Source organism: Salvelinus namaycush, chromosome 25, assembly GCF_016432855.1.
Source record: "Salvelinus namaycush isolate Seneca chromosome 25, SaNama_1.0, whole genome shotgun sequence".
NCBI classification, from domain to species: Eukaryota; Metazoa; Chordata; class Actinopteri; order Salmoniformes; family Salmonidae; genus Salvelinus; species Salvelinus namaycush.
Window position 1 is genome coordinate 22,417,111 of NC_052331.1, and position 18,840 is coordinate 22,435,950.

Genomic DNA, 18,840 nt, shown 5'->3' on the forward strand with positions numbered 1-18,840 from the left:
TACTGTGGATGGTCAACAGGCAAATGGTATGGTATGGTATGGTATGGTATGGTATGGTATGGTATGGTATGGTATGGTATGGTATGGTATGGTATGGATGGTATGGTATGGTATGGTATGGTATGGTATGGTATGGTATGGATGGTATGGTATGGTATGGTATGGTATGGTATGGTATGGATGGTATGGTATGGTATGGTATGGTATGGATGGTATGGTATGGTATGGTATGGTATGGTATGGTATGGTATGGTATGGTATGGTATGGTATGGTATGGATGGTATGGTATGGTATGGTATGGTATGGATGGTATGGTATGGTATGGTATGGATGATCATTCATGGAAAATAATAGCAAATGTCAAATTCAGTCATGCCATTATTGTTCTTGTTTCTTTATTCATGAGCTTTTGTATAAAATAATTGCACTTTTTTTTTCAAAACCAACTTGCCTTTAACCAATTGTATTATATGTTTTAGCAATCTATCTGAAGAATCCCTACCTACAGTAATTCCCTGACAAATAGGCCAGAGTCTTCTTGCTGTAGCTAGCTACATTGACGGTGGGTTGTGAACCCCAGGCAGCCTTGTTAACACATATGCTGTGCTCCCTGTATCTTAAAGTTCAACCACCTACTGCCTTCCAAATGTCGACAAGCATCAGAGGCAAATCAGGGGCAAATCGCCAGAGAGCATGTACAATTTTCCTTTGGTACGGAGCTTAACCTGGCTGGAGGGAGAAGCCATGTGGTTACTGTAGCCTATCATATGGCTTGAGGTTGTATTTTATCAGCATTTGTCTTGAAAAAAGAATGCACAACTCAATGCATATTTCATGATGACATACTATTTCAATATAACATGACAAACCCTGTGGTAATATACAGTACAAATGCTAATTTCTATGTATGCACTGTACATGTATATTTACTATCATTGTTCACAGGTAAATCTCTAATCGCAAGCAGAAAGAATATAGAAAGGCTCCTTGGCACTAAATTGCAGAGCACCGTCACTACCTCAATCTGAATACTATTCAACAGTAAGTGCTGCTTATCCATTATTGCACTGTATTTCTTAGAGGTTTGTAACGGTTTCTCTCCTCCTCTTCGTCTGAAGAGGAGGCGTAGGGATCAGACCAAAATGCAGCGGGTTGTGAATACATAATGAATTTATTTAAAGACGAACACGAACACGAAAAACACTTGGAAAATTACAAAACAACAAAACGACGTAGACTGACCTAAAACATGAGAATTTACAAATACACGAAGAACACACGAACATGTACAGACTACAAACCAACGCTACAGTCCCGTGTGGTACGAACATACATACAGACACGGAAGACAATCACCCACAAACAAACAGTGAGAACAGCCTACCTTAATATGGTTCTCAATCAGAGGAAACGTCAAACACCTGCCTCTAATTGAGAACCATATCAGGCAACACATTAAACCCAACATAGAAACACAACACATAGAATGCCCACCCAGCTCACGTCCTGACCAAAAAACAAAGGATTAACACAATAACTAGGGTCAGAACGTGACAAGGTTACTGTCATGATTAGCAATATATCATTTTTAAGAGATTGAAAACTGAGATTTAGGATTAACTGTGTGTTTAATCCACTCCAAAATCTAATGCCACGTTTGAATCGATTATCATTGGAAGTGTTATCTTAATACATTGAGATTTTCATTCCAATTGAAGAGGCTGAACCTATGCCATCTTATCTTTAAATAATCATTTCACGGTTTATGTTATTTGAATGTACCACCATGTTTACATAACTACATTAAATAGTACCTGTAACAATAGTAAAAAATAACTGCTTGCATAGACTTACATACAATATTGTATGATAAGGCAGCGTCTGACAGCATTGAATGCAGATGGTATGAGGTACCAAATTCCAGATAGGGAAAATGTTGCTAGGAGACCTGACATCAGCTATTTATTCCACAATCAGGCAATATCCCACGTGTGTCCCTGCTCAGTATAAAGCCAGTGGGATCTCATCCTGGAGTAGAAGTAGGTTTAGGAGGCAGCTTTTACAACGAGGTTAGAAAAGTGTGAGCTCAACAGAGGTCTACCCTACTGTCAGACCCATTCTAACCATAGAAAGATCCAAGAACTCATCACCACCTGAACCATTATTCACTTGATCATGACGCCCCAATGTTATCTGGACAGATCAATTTCCTTCTCAGTAGTTAAACTGAATTTATTATACACAAGTTATCACCCCAAGGCTACATTTGAAGAGCATTGACTTCTTTTCACACATCAAGATGTTCCCTCCAGACGTGTGGAATTCTACGGACCTGATGTGGTTCAATACGTCTGAGTTGAATGCTTCTCTGGAGGATCTGGAGGAGAGGGACCACCCGTTCCTGACAGACGCCTGGCTGGTGCCTCTCTTCTTCGCCCTCATCATGCTGGTGGGGCTAATTGGGAACTCGCTGGTCATCTATGTCATCTCCAAACACAGGCAGATGAGGACAGCCACCAACTTCTACATAGGTGAGCAAGACTAAGGGGTTTCCCTTACAGTTACAAAGGCTTTTCCACTTATAACACAGTCACTGAACCTCATTGTTCTTGTGGATTGTCATGAACTGGGAAGAAACGTGTTCTTTGTGTGTGACTGTCACAGTCAATGTTATGTAAAGTATGTGGATCCGAGAAATAGTTTATTTCCACTGTAAACTAGGACTAATGACTGTATAATCTTGCAGCCTTAATTACTGTATTTTTTTTAATGACGACTGTACATGAATATTGTGGATAGTAACCTTATCCATTGTGTCTGTAGAATGCATCTATACAATACAGTACTGTAGCCTATACTAACAAACAACATATGAAAGGGATCATGTCTCTAAACTAAATAACAGGTCTTGTTTGACATTGGAAATGCATGTGTGGAGTGGAGATGTGCAAAATCAATGGATTTTGAAATATTATCAATTGACCAAGAAGGTGGACAGCACATATATTTGTGCTCATAAATAACAATGATGGTATCAACGTGTGTGTGTGTGTGTGTGTGTGTGTGTGTGTGTGTGTGTGTGTGTGTGTGTGTGTGTGTGTGTGTGTGTTTGAAATGACTGACTGATATCTCCCTGGCCAGCTACACTGGAACCTGTTTTTAATATTTAATCATATTGGTTTACTACTTCCACCTCCTGTGGACAACAGCTCAAATGTTTTCTCTCGCCTCTCAGTTGTTGCTATAAATGATGCAAGTCTATTCAGAAGAGAGCACCATTTTAGACAACTTTGATACAATAAATCTATTTTATTACAGCTATACAACTAATCTCAAAGGAACATAAGTCCTATTGTGGCAGATGTCCTCACTATACCCCTGCAGGTCCTGTCCACCTGTATTACTAATAAGACCTCTTCTACATGTCAGTGAAAGAGTAATATCCCCCATCATTTCAAAACAAAATACTGCAGTATCTTGTGAGAAATTTCTCCCACGTTTCATATAATCCCCCCCCCCCAATGTGTATTTGGCTTTCGTAATTTGGTGAAATCAATTGGCTCTTTGAAGCCCATGCCAAAATACACTGATTTGGTGACATGCCTTTGAATTTTACAAAGCAAGTAATTTATTCAAATTAATAACTTTGACTCACAGGTTCAAATGGTTCTTTTATGTTGCAACAGTTTGTTCATCAGAAATAAATGAATGAGTTGCCTCCTAACTGAGCTTATTTCCACAGCTAACCTGGCTGCCACAGACATCATCTTCCTGGTGTGTTGTGTCCCGTTCACAGCCACTCTCTACCCGCTCCCTGGATGGATATTTGGGAACTTCATGTGTAAATTTGTTGCTTTTCTACAGCAGGTAAATCATTTGAAGAAAACACATTGCCTCTGGTCACAGACTTATATCTGTTTTTATATTTGCATATTAATGATGGCTTTTCTCACCACAATGCAATTCGGGTATCATTGCCCTCAATTGGATCCCTGAGGTACTGTCTAGTCCTATTAGTCTGAAAAATTATAACTGTTCTGGTGCCTGACTGTACCCAATTAAATTACGTAACTGCAATATTGAATTTGCAGTGTCATTTCATTTATCCGGTAGAGGGTAGAGGTTCATGGTAATTTGTCAACAATGTATGGGCAACTTTGTATTTTTAAATGCAATTTGAGTACCAATATGTGTATTTTTTCATATTAAAACAATCCGTTTGAAACTCCCAATAAATCAAAATTCAAGGCTTATCTGAGCATCATTCACTGTGGCCCTACTCCATTTGGCAAGACCTCATTGGTTAAGACTGGTTGGTTATGACTCATGACATGTAAGGGATTTATGCAGGTGAATGATGAATCACTGTCTATATAAAGAATGTCCTTTTTCCATTTGAAAAAAAATAGACAATCAGTCCATCAGGCTTCTTGCGATTAACTACAGCTTCAATCAAGCAGGTTCGAAAGATTAAAACTAATCTGTTGGGTTGGCAAATGACTAAAGCTCTGAGCATACTGTAGATGGACTCCTAGGCTCCAATCTCAGAAGTCATCAAATCTCAGATGTCACGAGTGTTTCAATTTCACCACAGTAAGGAGAGGGATGAATACTTGTCAGCACACTGCACAACGTGTCTCTAGACTCTGAAGCAGTCAAGTCTTTATTGTCAAGTGCACAAGAATGGTGAAATGCCTTTCTTGCCAGCTCTTTCCCATCAATGAAGTAAGTCAATCAAAAATAACTTTAAATGCATAGTGCAAGGTGCAAAAATAGAATTATGATAGAGCAAGGCAGAAGAGAGGTGTCAGCATCATGCAGTATGCTATAGTCAGAGCTCTCTCATCTTCACCACATGAACCATCAGCCACCAGGGGGATCTTGTGAGCTTTGATAATACCTTATGTCAATACCACACATCTTCTCAGTAAACCATGGCTTTCACTGACATTGGCATAAGTCAGTTATTAAGCCACAGGATGTGATCAACACATTTCATTGAACTGAACTCCATTGACACAGAACTTGCCATTGGAAATCTATTTGAAATGTGTCAATTTAAAGCACGGTTCCCCAACTGCTTTAAAAATAAATATATATATTGTTGGACATAAAAGCCTAAAAATACCAGGATATCAGCTCCAAGTGATTTTAATTTTGGAAATCTGTTCCCAAGTATTCCCATGCATAATAGAAAGACACGTGATCGTATACAAATGATTGTGTTTCAGTCAAATATTATACCTATTTGGGCGGTCAATTTGCAGTCTACAAATTATTTGTCATTATGTTCCAGACCATCCACTCAAGACAAAATCGTCCCGCAGCTGAATCTAGATGATAATCTTTTGGTATGTCAGAATTTTTTTTACCCATCAATTAAAACATATACAGTTGAAGTCGGAAGTTTACATACACTTAGGTTGGTGTCATTAAAACTCGTTTTTCAACCACTCCATAAACTTCTTGTTAACAAACTATAGTTTTGGAAAGTCGGTTAGGACATCTACTTTGTGCATGACACAAGTCATTTTTCCAACAATTGTTTACAGACAGTTTATTTCACTTATAATTCACTGTATCACAATTCCAGTGGGTCAGAAGTTTACATACACTAAGTTGACTGTGCCTTTAAACAGCTTGGAAAATTCCAGAAAATGATGTCATGGCTTTAGAAGCTTCTGATAGGCTAATTGACATAATTTGAGTCAATTGGAAGTGTACCTGTGGATGTATTTCAAGGCCTACCTTCAAACTCAGTGCCTCTTTGCTTGACATCATGGGAAAATCAAAAGAAATCAGCCAAGACCTCAGAAAAAAATTGTAGACCTCCACAAGTCTGGTTCATCCTTGGGAGCAATTTCCAAACGCCTGAAGGTACCACGTTCATCTGTACAAACAATAGTACGCAAGTATAAACACCATGGGTCCACGCAGCCGTCATACCGCTCAGGAAGGAGACACCTTCTGTCTCCTAGAGATGAATGTACTTTGGTGAGAAAAGTGCAAATCAATCCCAGAACAACAGCAAAGGATCTTTAAGATGCTGGATGATACAACTACAAAAGTATCTATATCCACAGTAAAACGAGTCCTATATCGACATAACCTGAAAGGCCGCTCAGCAAGGAAGATGCCACTTCTCCAAAACTACCATAAAAAAGCCAGACTACGGTTTGTAACTGCACATGGGGACAAAGATCGTAGTTTTTGTAGAAATGTTCTCTGGTCTGATGAAACAAAAATATAACTGTTTGGCCATAATGACCCTCGTTATGTTTGGAGGATAAAGGGGGAGGCTTGCAAGCCGAAGAACACCATCCCAACCGTGAAGCACGGGGGTAGCAACATCATGTTGTGGGGGTGCTTTGCTGCAGGAGGGATTGGTGCACTTCACAAAATAGATGGCATCATGAGGGAGGAAAATTATGTGGATATAGTGAAGAAACATCTCAAGACATCAGTCAGGAAGTTAAAGCTTGGTCACAAATGGGTCTTCCAAATGGACAATGACCCCAAGCATACTTCTAAAGTTGTGGCAAAATGGCTTAAGGACAACAAAGTCAAGGTATTGGAGTGGCCGTCACAAAGCCCTGACCTCAAACCTTCAGAAAATTTGTGGACAGAACTGAAAAAGCGTGTGCGAGCAGGGAGGCCTACAAACCTGATTCAGTTACACCAGCTCTGTCAGGAGGAATGGGCCAAAATTCACCCAACTTATTGTGTGAAGCTTGTGGAAGGCTACCCGAAACATTTGACCAAAGTTAAACAATTTAAAGGCAATGTTACCAAATACTAAATGGGTGTATGTAAACTTCTGACCCACTGGGAATGTGATGAAAGAAATAAACGCTGAAATAAATCATTCTACTATTATTCTGACATTTCACATTCTTAAAATTAATTGGTGATCCTAACTAACCTAAGACAGGGAATTTTTACTAGGATTAAATGTCAAGAGTTGTGAAAAACTGATTTTAAATGTATTTGGCTAAGGTGTATATCAACTTCCGACTTCAACTTTATATATAATTTACTTGGCCCTATTACTCTTCCATATCTTGAAAACTTGATTGCTGACATGCAATTTTTTTCTCCAGACTATATCATTTTGGGACTATTTTGAGGAGTGACAAACAGTCACATTTAATTTAATAAAGAAATGACATAGTTGCAAAAGCAGTCTTATGTGAAGGTTAGAAAATGACTGATGCTCAACAAAACTTCTACACAGATTCTAGTCCTCTGTTTAGATTTGTATTTTCATCAAAAGGACCAACTCTCTCTATGATGTATATTTTTGGTAGACTAATTGATAACTCACTCCCCCACATATTCATATATCACTGCTGCTGTACAGTGTGTAAGTGGGAGGATTCATTAAATCAGACTTTGTGAACCCATTTTAATATCCATTGTAATTCTTAGCTTTATTTTTTTATATATGTTTACTATTTTCTTAAATCCTTTTTACTTGTTCAACCCACGCGCAGTGCTCCTCTTCGTTCAAGAGACTCATCGTTCAAGAGACTCACTTGTCTTCGGATCAATGATGTACACCTGTTCAGTCTCTCTTTCACACTTCAGTGAGAAACAAGGGCGTTGGATAGATCTCAAGTAGTGTAGTTACTGAACTGGGTCACAAATCCTACTCTCCAACAACATTATGTTGTTTAGAACCTGCTCATCTGTTATGACAGATGGTAACCAACTGTCAGAGGCATCATGCAACCATTAGCATTTTTTTATGGGGAAAAGATTTCAAACTCAACATTATTTTATGAATTATGTGTGAAAGAAACTTTATGGTTTATATTTTTATCCTAGAAATGGGACAAAACTTATGGGCATGACACCTAACCCAGGAGAATGAGTTAATAATGATTTGAGATAATGTCTTTCTAAAGTTACATTTTCTCATTATGCTCATCATTTTCATTCCTTCCCAGTGTGATGGCAGGGAGGTGCCATTTATTTGAATTTACATACATTTTACAGCATGTCTCTTATGTAAAATTGTTAATATTGTTTCACCTGTGAACAACCCAGAATGAAAGTCATTATTTTGTTATTCTTTTTTCTTAGGTGACTGTTCAGGCTACATGCATCACCCTCACTGCCATTAGTGGGGATCGCTGCTATGTCACAGTATACCCTCTAAAGTCCCTACGCCATCGCACTCCACGAGTCGCCATGATCGTTAGCATCTGTATATGGATCGGTAAGTCACATGCCTGAACCAATTGCAAACCATTGATTTTGGCTCAAAGCATCATGAACACGTCTACATTTTCTATAAAGTTAAACTAATTCAATGTTTGTCTTTTTTAAAGGTTCCTTCATTCTATCCACCCCAATCTTCATGTACCAGAGAATTGAGGAGGGCTACTGGTATGGACCGAGACACTACTGCATGGAGAGGTTTCCCTCTAAGACCCAGGAGAGGGCTTTCATCCTGTACCAGTTCATAGCTGCCTACCTACTACCTGTCATTACCATCTCCTTCTGCTACACACTCATGTTGAAGAGGGTGGGCCAGCCGTCCGTTGAGCCAGTAGACAATAATTACCAGGTATGGAGAGACTATTACTTTGGGTGTTTCTTTATGACTTAGTTTAAAACATCAATAGGTGCACTCCTTTGTCAAGGTTACACAATGAAAGCATGAGTTCATATTTGGATCCCTTCCAATTTGCAGGTATACTACAGTATGTCATTAAAAACCCTCAGCCGGTGACCATGTTTTGAACTACATTCAGTATAGGTCATTTCGAAGCCCGTCACAGTAGTAGTGAGTTAACTTCAACATTTCTACTACAGGTCCACCTGTTGTCTGAGAGGACCGTCACTCTGAGGAGTAAGATCTCCAAGATGGTGGTGGTGATTGTCCTCCTATTCACCATCTGCTGGGGGCCTATCCAACTCTTCGCCCTGTTCCAGTCCTTCTACCCCAACTACAGGGTCAACTACACTACCTATAAGATCAAGACATGGGCTAACTGCATGTCCTACGCTAACTCCTCCATCAACCCAATCATTTATGGCTTCATGGGAGACAGTTTCCGCAAGTCCTTCAAAAAGACTTTCCACTTCCTGTTCAAACACAAAGTGAGAGACAGCAGTGTCACGTCACGCACGGCTAATGCAGAAATCAAGTTAGTTGCTGCAGAGGAAGGCAACAACGAAGGGAAATGAGCCTTGGGCTGAGTGAGCTGCTGGAGGCAAAGCTGTTGGGGATTCAGTTCACATTGGCACACAAACAGAAAAACACATGATAGACTGCTGCGAATGCACACTTTCAGAAGGCAATGACCCCCTGCTGGCAGCAGCATTTTAAAATGGCATTTGATGTGTTGTTTGCAATTCTACAAAAGCTGACTGATCCTGCTCTGTTCTGATATCACAGACAATGAAAGGACATTGTAAAAAATATATAATGTTCACCACCTAGGCAGAATGCTCAGAATAATATGAAAATAATACAATTAAAACAATAAAAGTTATTGGAATGAAATTATATGAAATCTAATAGACACTATGGTTACAAGAGCAGTCCAAGGTGACCTCAAAATGGGTTTGTGGACATTTTGTTATCAGATGTACACAGGTTGTTAACACGTTGTTATCATTAACTCATCTCAAAGCTGTGAAGTGATTGCACCCGATTTATATTTTTCAATGGAGAGATTTATGATGGTAGCTAGGAATTTCACATGAATGGCGTTACAAACCACTCAGGAGTTAAATTCCAGGCCAGTTCAATGGGTGTACAGCCAACAGTGATGTGTAGGAGCTTGCTCAGGTAGGGGCATAGTCAATGAGGCGTGGTGAGTGTTTACTTTACTACTATGTTCCAGACACACACTTACACCTCCCTTTACACACAGTGCACAGGTGGCGGGGGCCAGCCCTATCATACTTTCACTGGCCATCCCTACATTCCCACAGCATTATCTTATGCGACTTATAGTCACCCGATCGTTTCCTTTGACAGCGACGCTGTAAAAAAGGACACAATCTGTGACTGACTTGTCCTAACAGTGCCTCCTCCCAATGTGCCGTGACTGTCTGTCCTTGTTTGAATTGCGGATCGAAACATCTGTACTGTTGGAAGTATCTGTGTTCTATCTGGCACTATTTTAGCGTTGAGTTGAAAAGTTCACTTGAAAAAAGTGTTTAGAAAGGTGGGAAGATAAACAGAACTAAAGCACTTGGAAACAACGGAAAACTTTGAACAGATTTAGATTGAATTCTGTACAGAATGTTTTACTGCATACACACTTGAATGCAGTTTAGTCCATGTTTGATTGTAACGCTCCCTGTGAAAATATGTATTGTCTTCAGGCATTTCAGATGTCTGTACATTTTGTTTTGGTAATCACTCCACTTAAGTGTTTTCGAAAAGCCTTTATTATAGACTTTCCCTACAGTATTTGCACTATCTTTATTTATTATTAATATATTGATCTTACCGCTTTAGCTCTATGAATCATGTAACATTCCCTGTATTGTAAATGCCTAACTACTGTAGGCCTACATGAATATGTACAGTACTGTGGATTTAACCACTGTGTTTGATTATTCATTTACTTTTAAGCTTTTTTGTGTGTAATCAGAAATGTGAAAAGTACATATCATTACCTTTGTTACTAACACAGAATTGTACATTATTATACTTTTTTTTAATTAGAAATGTTGCAGGATAAAATCTCTTGATGCACCATCTCCTTTTCAAGTGTCCCAAAAAATAAAATAAAAAAATAAAAATAATAATAATTATTAGTAATATGTAAACTACTGTCTAATAATAATAATAATAATAATGACATAATAATAATACATACATATTTATAAATATCTGTTTGTTCATAACATTTGAAAAAGGGCTTTCTTAAATTCACTGTGTGATTTAAATGCCCTGATTTCTATAGGTAAATGACTCCAGTCAGTTGGGTCTTTGTATGTGAAAGATCTTACTCTAACCTCATGATGTACCCTTGGAATGTGTAATTGCTGCTGTTGTCTAAAGGAGTAGTGTGAGTCTTGTAAAGTTAGGCGTTTCTACAGGGAAATGTATCAATGCAGTTGTCTTCTGTTTGGGAGTGACAGACAATTTACTGATTCATACATGATGTGTCTTATAACGGCATCCAAGAATCAATCTGCAAAGATTGTGATGAATCTAATTCACAGAGTAAGGTCTTGGTTGTGTTTTGATAGATGATGTTGCCATAGTCTAAGATAGGTAGCAACAGTTGGGATAAGGTTTTTCTAATGGATACAGTAAAACAAATATTGCGTAGTAACCCAAGCGTATAGATAATTGTTTTTCTAATATAATCAACATGCTTTCCAAAAGATCATTCAGAATCTTCAAAATCCAGATATTTCAAACAATCACTTTCAAGCATTGTTCCATCACTTGCATGCATTTTGAAATGGCCAGCTGTGGAATTAATTCTTTGACGTGTACCAAACAGCAGGATATAGGACTTTGTTTGATTTAAAACCACATTTTTTGCTAGAAAACATTTTTGTAAAGTGTTACTAGCAACTCTCCAAGATGATTTTATCTGGAAATGATTTGAACCTGATGTATAGAGTACTGTATCCTCATCACATAAGTGAACATTTGAGGCAACTCATTTATGAATATACAGAATTGTACATTGAGGCGGCAGGTACCCTAGTGGTTAGAGCATTGGGCCAGTAACTGAAAGGTTGCTGAATCGAATCCCTGAGCTGACAAGGTAAAAATCTGTTGTTTTGCCCCTGAACAAAGCAGTTTTCCCACTGTTCCCCGGTAGGCCGTCATTGTAAATAAGAATTTGTTCTGAACGGACTTGCCTAGTTAAATAAAGGTTCAATTAAAAAAATAATAATAATAACAATATATATAGAGGAAAGGAGGGGCAATACTGTCACGGCTGTCGTAGGGAGAAGACCAAGGCGCAGCGTGGTATGCGTACATTCTCTTTATTATAAGAATGAACACTGAACAAAACTAACAAAACGAACCGTGAAGCTATACAAAGAGTGCTGAACAGGCAACTACACATAGACAAGAACCCACAAAACCAAAAGGGAAAATGGCAACCTAAATATGATCCCCAATCAGAGACAACGATAAACAGCTGCCTCTGATTGGGAACCAATTCAGGCCACCATAGACCTATATATACCTAGACATATCAAAACCCCTAGATATACAAAAAACCCTAGACAATACAAAAACAAGCATACCCACCCTCGTCACACCCTGACCTAACCAAAATAATAAAGAAAACATAGATAACTAAGGTCAGGACGTGACAAATACTGAGCTTTGAGGTACACCTTTTTAGGTATACCTTTTTTTGAGGTACGCATTTTGTACAGCAAATACAAACAAGCAGAACATAATGTACTGTAGGTTTAACACTGTTAGTTGTTCATTTGTTGCCCATAGTTTGCAACTTTGCATACAGTATACTGTACATAATAAAATTGATTTCTGTGTGTATTTTATTGCAAGATAACCAATGGAAGCTTTCCCTGGGCCCATTTGTAACAGACCCAATATCTTCTTATGTCTCGCTAGATTTGATTACCTACCGCTTCAAAACCATTGAAAGGATATACAGTTGAAGTCGGAAGTTTACATACACCTTAGCCAAATACATTTAAAATCAGTTTTTCACAATTCCTGACAGCTAATCCTAATAAATATTCCATGTCTTAGGTCAGTTAGGATCACCACTTTATTTTAAGAATGCTAAATGTCAGAATAATAGTAGAGAGAATTATTTATTTCAGCTTTTATTTCTTTCATCACATTCCCAGTGGGTCAGAAGTTTACATACACTCATTTAGTATTTGGTAGTGTTGCCTTTAAATTGTTTAACTTGGGTGAAACATTTCAGGTAGCCTTCCACAAGCTTCCCACAATAAGTTGGGTAAATTTTGGCCCATTCCTCCTGACAGAGCTGGTGTAACTGAGTCAGCTTTGTAGGCCTACTTTCTCTCACACACTTTTTCAGTTCTGCCCACACATGTTCTATAGGTTTGAGGTCAGGGCTTTGTGATGGCCACTCCAATACCTTAACTTTGTTGTCTTTAAGCCATTTTGCCACAACTTTGGAAGTATGCTTGGGGTATTTGTCCATTCGGAAGACACATTTGCGGCCAAGCTTCAACTTCCTGACTGATGTCTTGAAATGTTGCTTCACTATATCCACATAATTTTCCTCCCTCATGATGCCATCTATTTTGTGAAGTGCACCAGTCCCTCCTGCAGCAAAGCACCCCCACAACATGATGCTGCCACTCCCGTGCTTCACGGTTGGGATGGTGTTCTTCGGCTTGCAAGTCTCCCCCGTTCTCCTCCAAACATAACGATGGTCAATATGGCCAAACAGTTCTATTTTTGTTTCATCAGACTAGAGGACATTTCTCCAAAAAGTACAATCTTCGTCCACATGTGCAGTTGCAAACCGTAGTCTGGGTTTTTTATGGTGGTTTTGGAGAAATGGCTTCTTCCTTGATGAGTGGCCTTTCAGGTTATGTCGATATAGGACTTGTTTTACTGTTGATATAGATACTTTTGTACCTGTTTCCTCCAGCATCTTCACAAGGTCCTTTGCTGTTGTTCTGGAATTGATTTGCACTTTTCGCACCAAAGTACATTCGTCTCTAGGAGACAGAACGCGTCTCCTTTAGGAGCGGTATGATGGATGCGTGGTCCCATGGTGTTTTTACTTGCGTACTGTTGTTTGTACAGATGAACGTGGTACATTCAGGCGTTTGGAAATTGCTCCCAAGGATGAACCAGACTTGTGGAGGTCTACAATTTTTTTCTGAGGTCTTGGCTGATTTCTTTTGATTTCCCCATAATGTCAAGCAAAGAGTTTGAAGGTAGGCCTTGAAATACATCCACAGGTACACTTCCAATTGACTCAAATGATGTCAATTAGCCTATCAGAAGCTTCTAAAGCCATGACATAATTTTCTGGAATTTTCCAAGCTGTTTAAAGGCACAGTCAACTTAGTGTATGTAAACTTCTGACCCACTGGAATTGTGATACAGTGAATTATAAGTGAAATAATCTGTCTGTAAACAATTGTTGGAAAAATTACTTGTGTCATGCACAAAGTAGATGTCCTACCCGACTTGCCAAAACTATAGTTTGTTAACAAAACATTTGTGGAGTGGTTGAAAAACGAGTTTCAACTGTATGTACTGAACAGATACCTGCAGATAATGTAAGACTGACATAAGCAGACAACGAAATGGCAAACAACTGACTGAAAAGGTCACGTTTCCGCTTGACCTGACTACCTTGATAGCATTGTTACGTACCCGTTTTGGCCTTGCAGTCCTCTTATTGATAATCGTTATCCTGTTCACTGACTTTATTATATCATAGGTAAAACATATTGTATGTACTGTAACTCCCCAGTTAGACAGCCCACCAATATCTCATGACTGATTTGTGATCAGTTCCACTATGACTCGACAAGGAGGCACATTCAGAGGGGTTGGGTTAAATGCGGAAGACACATTTCAGTTGAATGCATTCAGTTGTACAACTGACTAGATATCCCCCTTTCCCTTTCTTTAGTCTTCATATAAGCAGAGAAAACAATACATTTAAAAAGTATACACCAAGCACTCTCCCTACTTGCTCGCACAAGTTCTCGACATTCTTTTTGGCTGACAGACCGTTTGGCTACTCCCAACACTGACTGCCGGCTGGTATTGTTATTTTCACGAGACACAGGAAATATGCACGACATGCCGCACCTCTCAGGTCATGCCCCACAGGTCATGCACTTAACAGACTTAACAGATAAGCCCTCTAGAGTGTCATCCAATCTGGACGATAGGGGTAGCATGCCAGGTGTGGCAGCATAGCAAGGGAAGCAGCAGAGCAGTTCTAGCCGGGTACGATGCTAATGTAACAGGATCTGAGAATCATCACCTTTAAATCAAATCCAACCAAATGTTATTTGTCACATGCACCGAATACAACGGGTGTATACTTGACCTTGAAATGCTTGCTTGCGAGCCCCTTCCTAACGATGCAGAGTTAAAAAATAAAAGTAGTAACACAAGATGAATAAAATACACAAGAATGGAGCTAAACTCAGCAAAAAAAGAAACGTCCCTTTTTCAGGACCCTGTCTTTCAACAATAATTCCTAAAAATCCAAATAACTTCACAGATCTTCATTGTAAAGGGGTTAAACACTGTTCCCGTGCTTCCCGCAATTAATGAACATGCACCTGTGGTACAGTCGTTAAGACACTAACAGCTTACAGACGGTAGGCAATTAAGGTCACAGTTATGAAAACTTAGGACACTAAAGAGGCCTTTCTACTGACTCTGAAAAACACCAAAAGAAAGATACCCAGGGTCCCTGCTCATCTGCTTGAACGTGCCTTAGGCATGCTGCAAGGAGGCTTGAGGACTGCAGATGTGGCCAGGGCAATAAATTGCAATGTCTGTAATGTGAGACACCTACGACAGCGCTACAGGGAGACAGGATGGACAGCTGATTGTCCTCGCAGTGGCAGACCACGTGTAACAACACGCAGGATCGGTACATCCGAACATCACACCTGCGGGTCAGGTACAGGATGGCAACAACAACTGCCCGAGTTACACCAGGAACACACAATCTTTCCATCAGTGCTCAGACTGTCCACAATAGGCTGACAGAGGCTGGAATGAGGGCTTGTAGGCCTGTTGTAAGGCAGGTCCTCACCAGACATTACCGGCAACAACGTCGCCTATGGGCACAAACCCACCATCGCTGGACCAGACAGGACTGGCAAAAAGTGCTCTTCACTGATGAGTCGCGGTTTTGTCTCACCAGGGGTGATGGTCGGATTCGTGTTTATTGTCGAAGGAATCAGCGTTACACCGAGGCCTGTACTCTGGAGCAGGATCGATTTGGAGGTGGAGGGTCCGTCATGGTCTGGGGCGGTGTGTCACAGCATCATCGGACTGAGCTTGTTGTCATTGCAGATAATCTCAACGCTGTGTGTTACAGGGAAGACATCCTCTTCCCTCATGTGGTACCCTTCCTACAGGCTCATCCTGACATGACCCTCCAGCATGACAATGCTACCAGCCATACTTCTGTGCGTGATTCCTGCAAGTGGAGAATGTCAGTGTTCTGCCATGGCCAGCGAAGAGCCCGGATCTCAATCCCATTGTGCATGTCTGGGACCTGTTGGATCGGAGGGTGAGGGCTAGGGCCATTCCCCCCAGAAATGTCCGGGAACTTGCAGGTGCCTTGGTGGAAGAGTAGGGTAACATCTCACAGCAAGAACTGGCAAATCTGGCACAGTCCATGAGGAGGAGATGCACTGCAGTACTTAATGCAGCTGGTGGCCACACCAGATACTGACTGTTACTTTTGATTTTGACCCCCCCTTTGTTCAGGGACACATTATTCCATTTCTGTTAGTCACATGTCTGTGGAACTTGTTCAGTTTATGTCTCAGTTGTTGAATCTTGTTATGTTCTTACAAATATTTACACATGTTAAGTTTGCTGAAAATAAACGCAGTTGACAATGAGAGTTAATTTCTTTGCTGAGTTTACATACAGGGAGTACCAGTACCAGATCAATGTGGAGCTATATACAGGGAGTACCAGTACCAGATCAATGTGGAGCTATATACAGGGAGTACCAGTACCAGATCAATGTGCAGGGGTATGAGGTGTTTGAGGTAGATATGTACATGAAGGCAGGGTAAAGTGACTAGGCATCAGGATAGGTAATAATACTAGTAAAATAGAGAACAAGAGTAGCAGCAGCATATGATGAGTGTAAAAGTGTGTGTGTATGTGTATTTGTGTTGTGTCGGTATGCGTGTTTGTGTTATGTGTGTGTGTGTGTGTGTGTGTGTATGTATGTAGTGAATGTGAAAGTGTGTGGGTTTTACGTGAGAGTGTCAATGTAGTGTGTGTATATAGTGTGTATATACGGCAGGTAGCCTGGCGGGTAGGAACGTTGGGCCAGTAACTGAAAGGTTGCTGGATCGAATCCATGAGATGACAAGGTAAAAATCTGTCGTTCTGCCCCTGAGCAAGGCAGTTAACCCATTGTTCCCCGGGCGCCAAAGACGTGGATGTTGATTAAGGCAGCCCTCCACACCTCTCTGATTTAGAGGGGTTGGGTTAAATGCGGAAGACACATTTCAGTTGAATGCATTCAGTTGTACAACTGACTAGGTATCACCCTTTCCCTATATAGTCTTGTGAGTGTGCATAGAGACAGTGCAAGATAGGGCCAGTGCAGATAGTCCGGGTAACCATTTAATAAACTATTTAGCTTTAGTCGTTCTATGTGGAAATAGAACCCAGAATAACATGTGTCATTTTTGGTATATCAACAACAAAAAAGGTTAAATAAAAAAATATACATTACCAGTCAAACGTTTGGACACACCTACTCATTCAAGGGTTTTTCTTTTATTTTGTATATTTTCTCCATTGTAGAATAATAGTGAAGACATCAAAACTATGAAATAACACATATGGAATCATGGAGCAAACAAAAAAGTGTTAAACAAATCAAAATAGATTCTTCAAAGTAGCCACCTCTTGCTTTGATGACAGTTTTGCACACTCTTTGCATTTTCAACCAGCTTCACCTGGAATGCTTTTCCAACAGTCTTGAAGGAGTTCCCACATATGCTGAGCACTTGTTGGCTGCTTTTCCTTCACTCTGCGGTCCAACTCATCCCAAACCATCTCAATTGGGTTGAGGTCGGGTGATTGTGGAGGCCAGATCATCTGATGTAGCCCTCCATCACTCTCCTTCTTGGTCAAATAGCCCTTATACAGCCTGGAGGAGGTGTGTTGGGTCATTGTCCTGTTGAAAAACAAATTATAGTCCAACTAAGTGCTAACCAGATGGGGTGGTGTATCACTGCAGAATGCTGTGGTAGCCATGCAGGTTAAGTGTTCCTTGAAATCTAAATAAATCACAGACAGTGTCACCAGCAAAGCACCCCCACACCATCACACCTTCTCCTCCATGCTTCATGGTGGGAACCACACATGCGGAGATCATCCGTTCACCTACTCTGTGTCTCACAAAGACACGGTGGTTGGAACCATAAATCTCAAATTTGGACTCCTCAGACCAAAGGACAGATTTCCACCGGTCTAATGTCTATTACTCATGTTTCTTGGCCCAAGAAAGTCTCTTCTTATTATTGGTGTCCTTTAGTAGTGGTTCGACCATGAAGGCCTGATTCACGCAGTCTCCTCTTAACAGTTGATGTTGAGATGTGTCTGTTACTTGAACTCTGTGAAGCATTTATTTGGGCTGCAATCTGAGGTGCAGTTAACTCCAATGAATTTATCCTCTGCAGCAGAGTTAACTCTGGGTCTTCGTTACCTGTGGCGGTCCTCATGAGAGCCAGTTTCATCATAGTGCTTGATGGTTTTTGCGACTGCACTTGAAGAAACCTTCAAAGTTCTCGACATTTTCCTGGATTGACTGACCTTCATGTCTTAAAGTAATGATGGACTGTCGTTTCTCTTTGCTTATTTGAGCTATTCTTGCCATAATATGGACTTGGTCTTTAACCAAATAGGGCTATCTTCTGTATACCACCCCTAACTTGTCACAACACAACTGATTGGCTCAAACGCATTAAGAAGGAAAGAAGTTCCACAAATTAACTTTTAACAAGGCACACCTGTTAATTGAAATGCATTCCAGGTGACTACCTCATGAAGCTGGTTGCGAGAATGCCAAGCGTGTGCAAAGCCTCCATCAAGGCAAAGGGTGGCTACTTTGAAGAATCTCAAATATAAAATATATTTTGATTTGTGG

General features: G+C 40.1%; 1 protein-coding gene across 1 annotated transcript; it reads left to right on the plus strand.

Moving 5' to 3' along the window:
* The first annotated feature begins 2,300 nt into the window (after positions 1-2,300).
* Positions 2,301-9,196, plus strand: LOC120020041 (G-protein coupled receptor 54-like). Its single transcript, XM_038963473.1, has 5 exons — positions 2,301-2,532; positions 3,744-3,868; positions 8,087-8,222; positions 8,335-8,573; positions 8,822-9,196. Exons 1-5 carry the CDS (start codon positions 2,301-2,303, stop codon positions 9,194-9,196), a joined length of 1,107 nt encoding a protein of 368 aa, XP_038819401.1.
* The last annotated feature ends 9,644 nt before the right edge of the window (positions 9,197-18,840 follow it).

Bases quoted from the DNA above. Each gene is read 5' to 3' on its own strand.
- LOC120020041 (XM_038963473.1), top strand. From the start codon at position 2,301: ATGTTCCCTCCAGACGTGTGGAATTCTACGGACCTGATGTGGTTCAAT. The intron at 3,869-8,086 runs GTAAATCATTTG...CTTTTTTCTTAG, and splicing joins TTGTTGCTTTTCTACAGCAG to GTGACTGTTCAGGCTACATG. The intron at 8,574-8,821 runs GTATGGAGAGAC...TTTCTACTACAG, and splicing joins CAGTAGACAATAATTACCAG to GTCCACCTGTTGTCTGAGAG.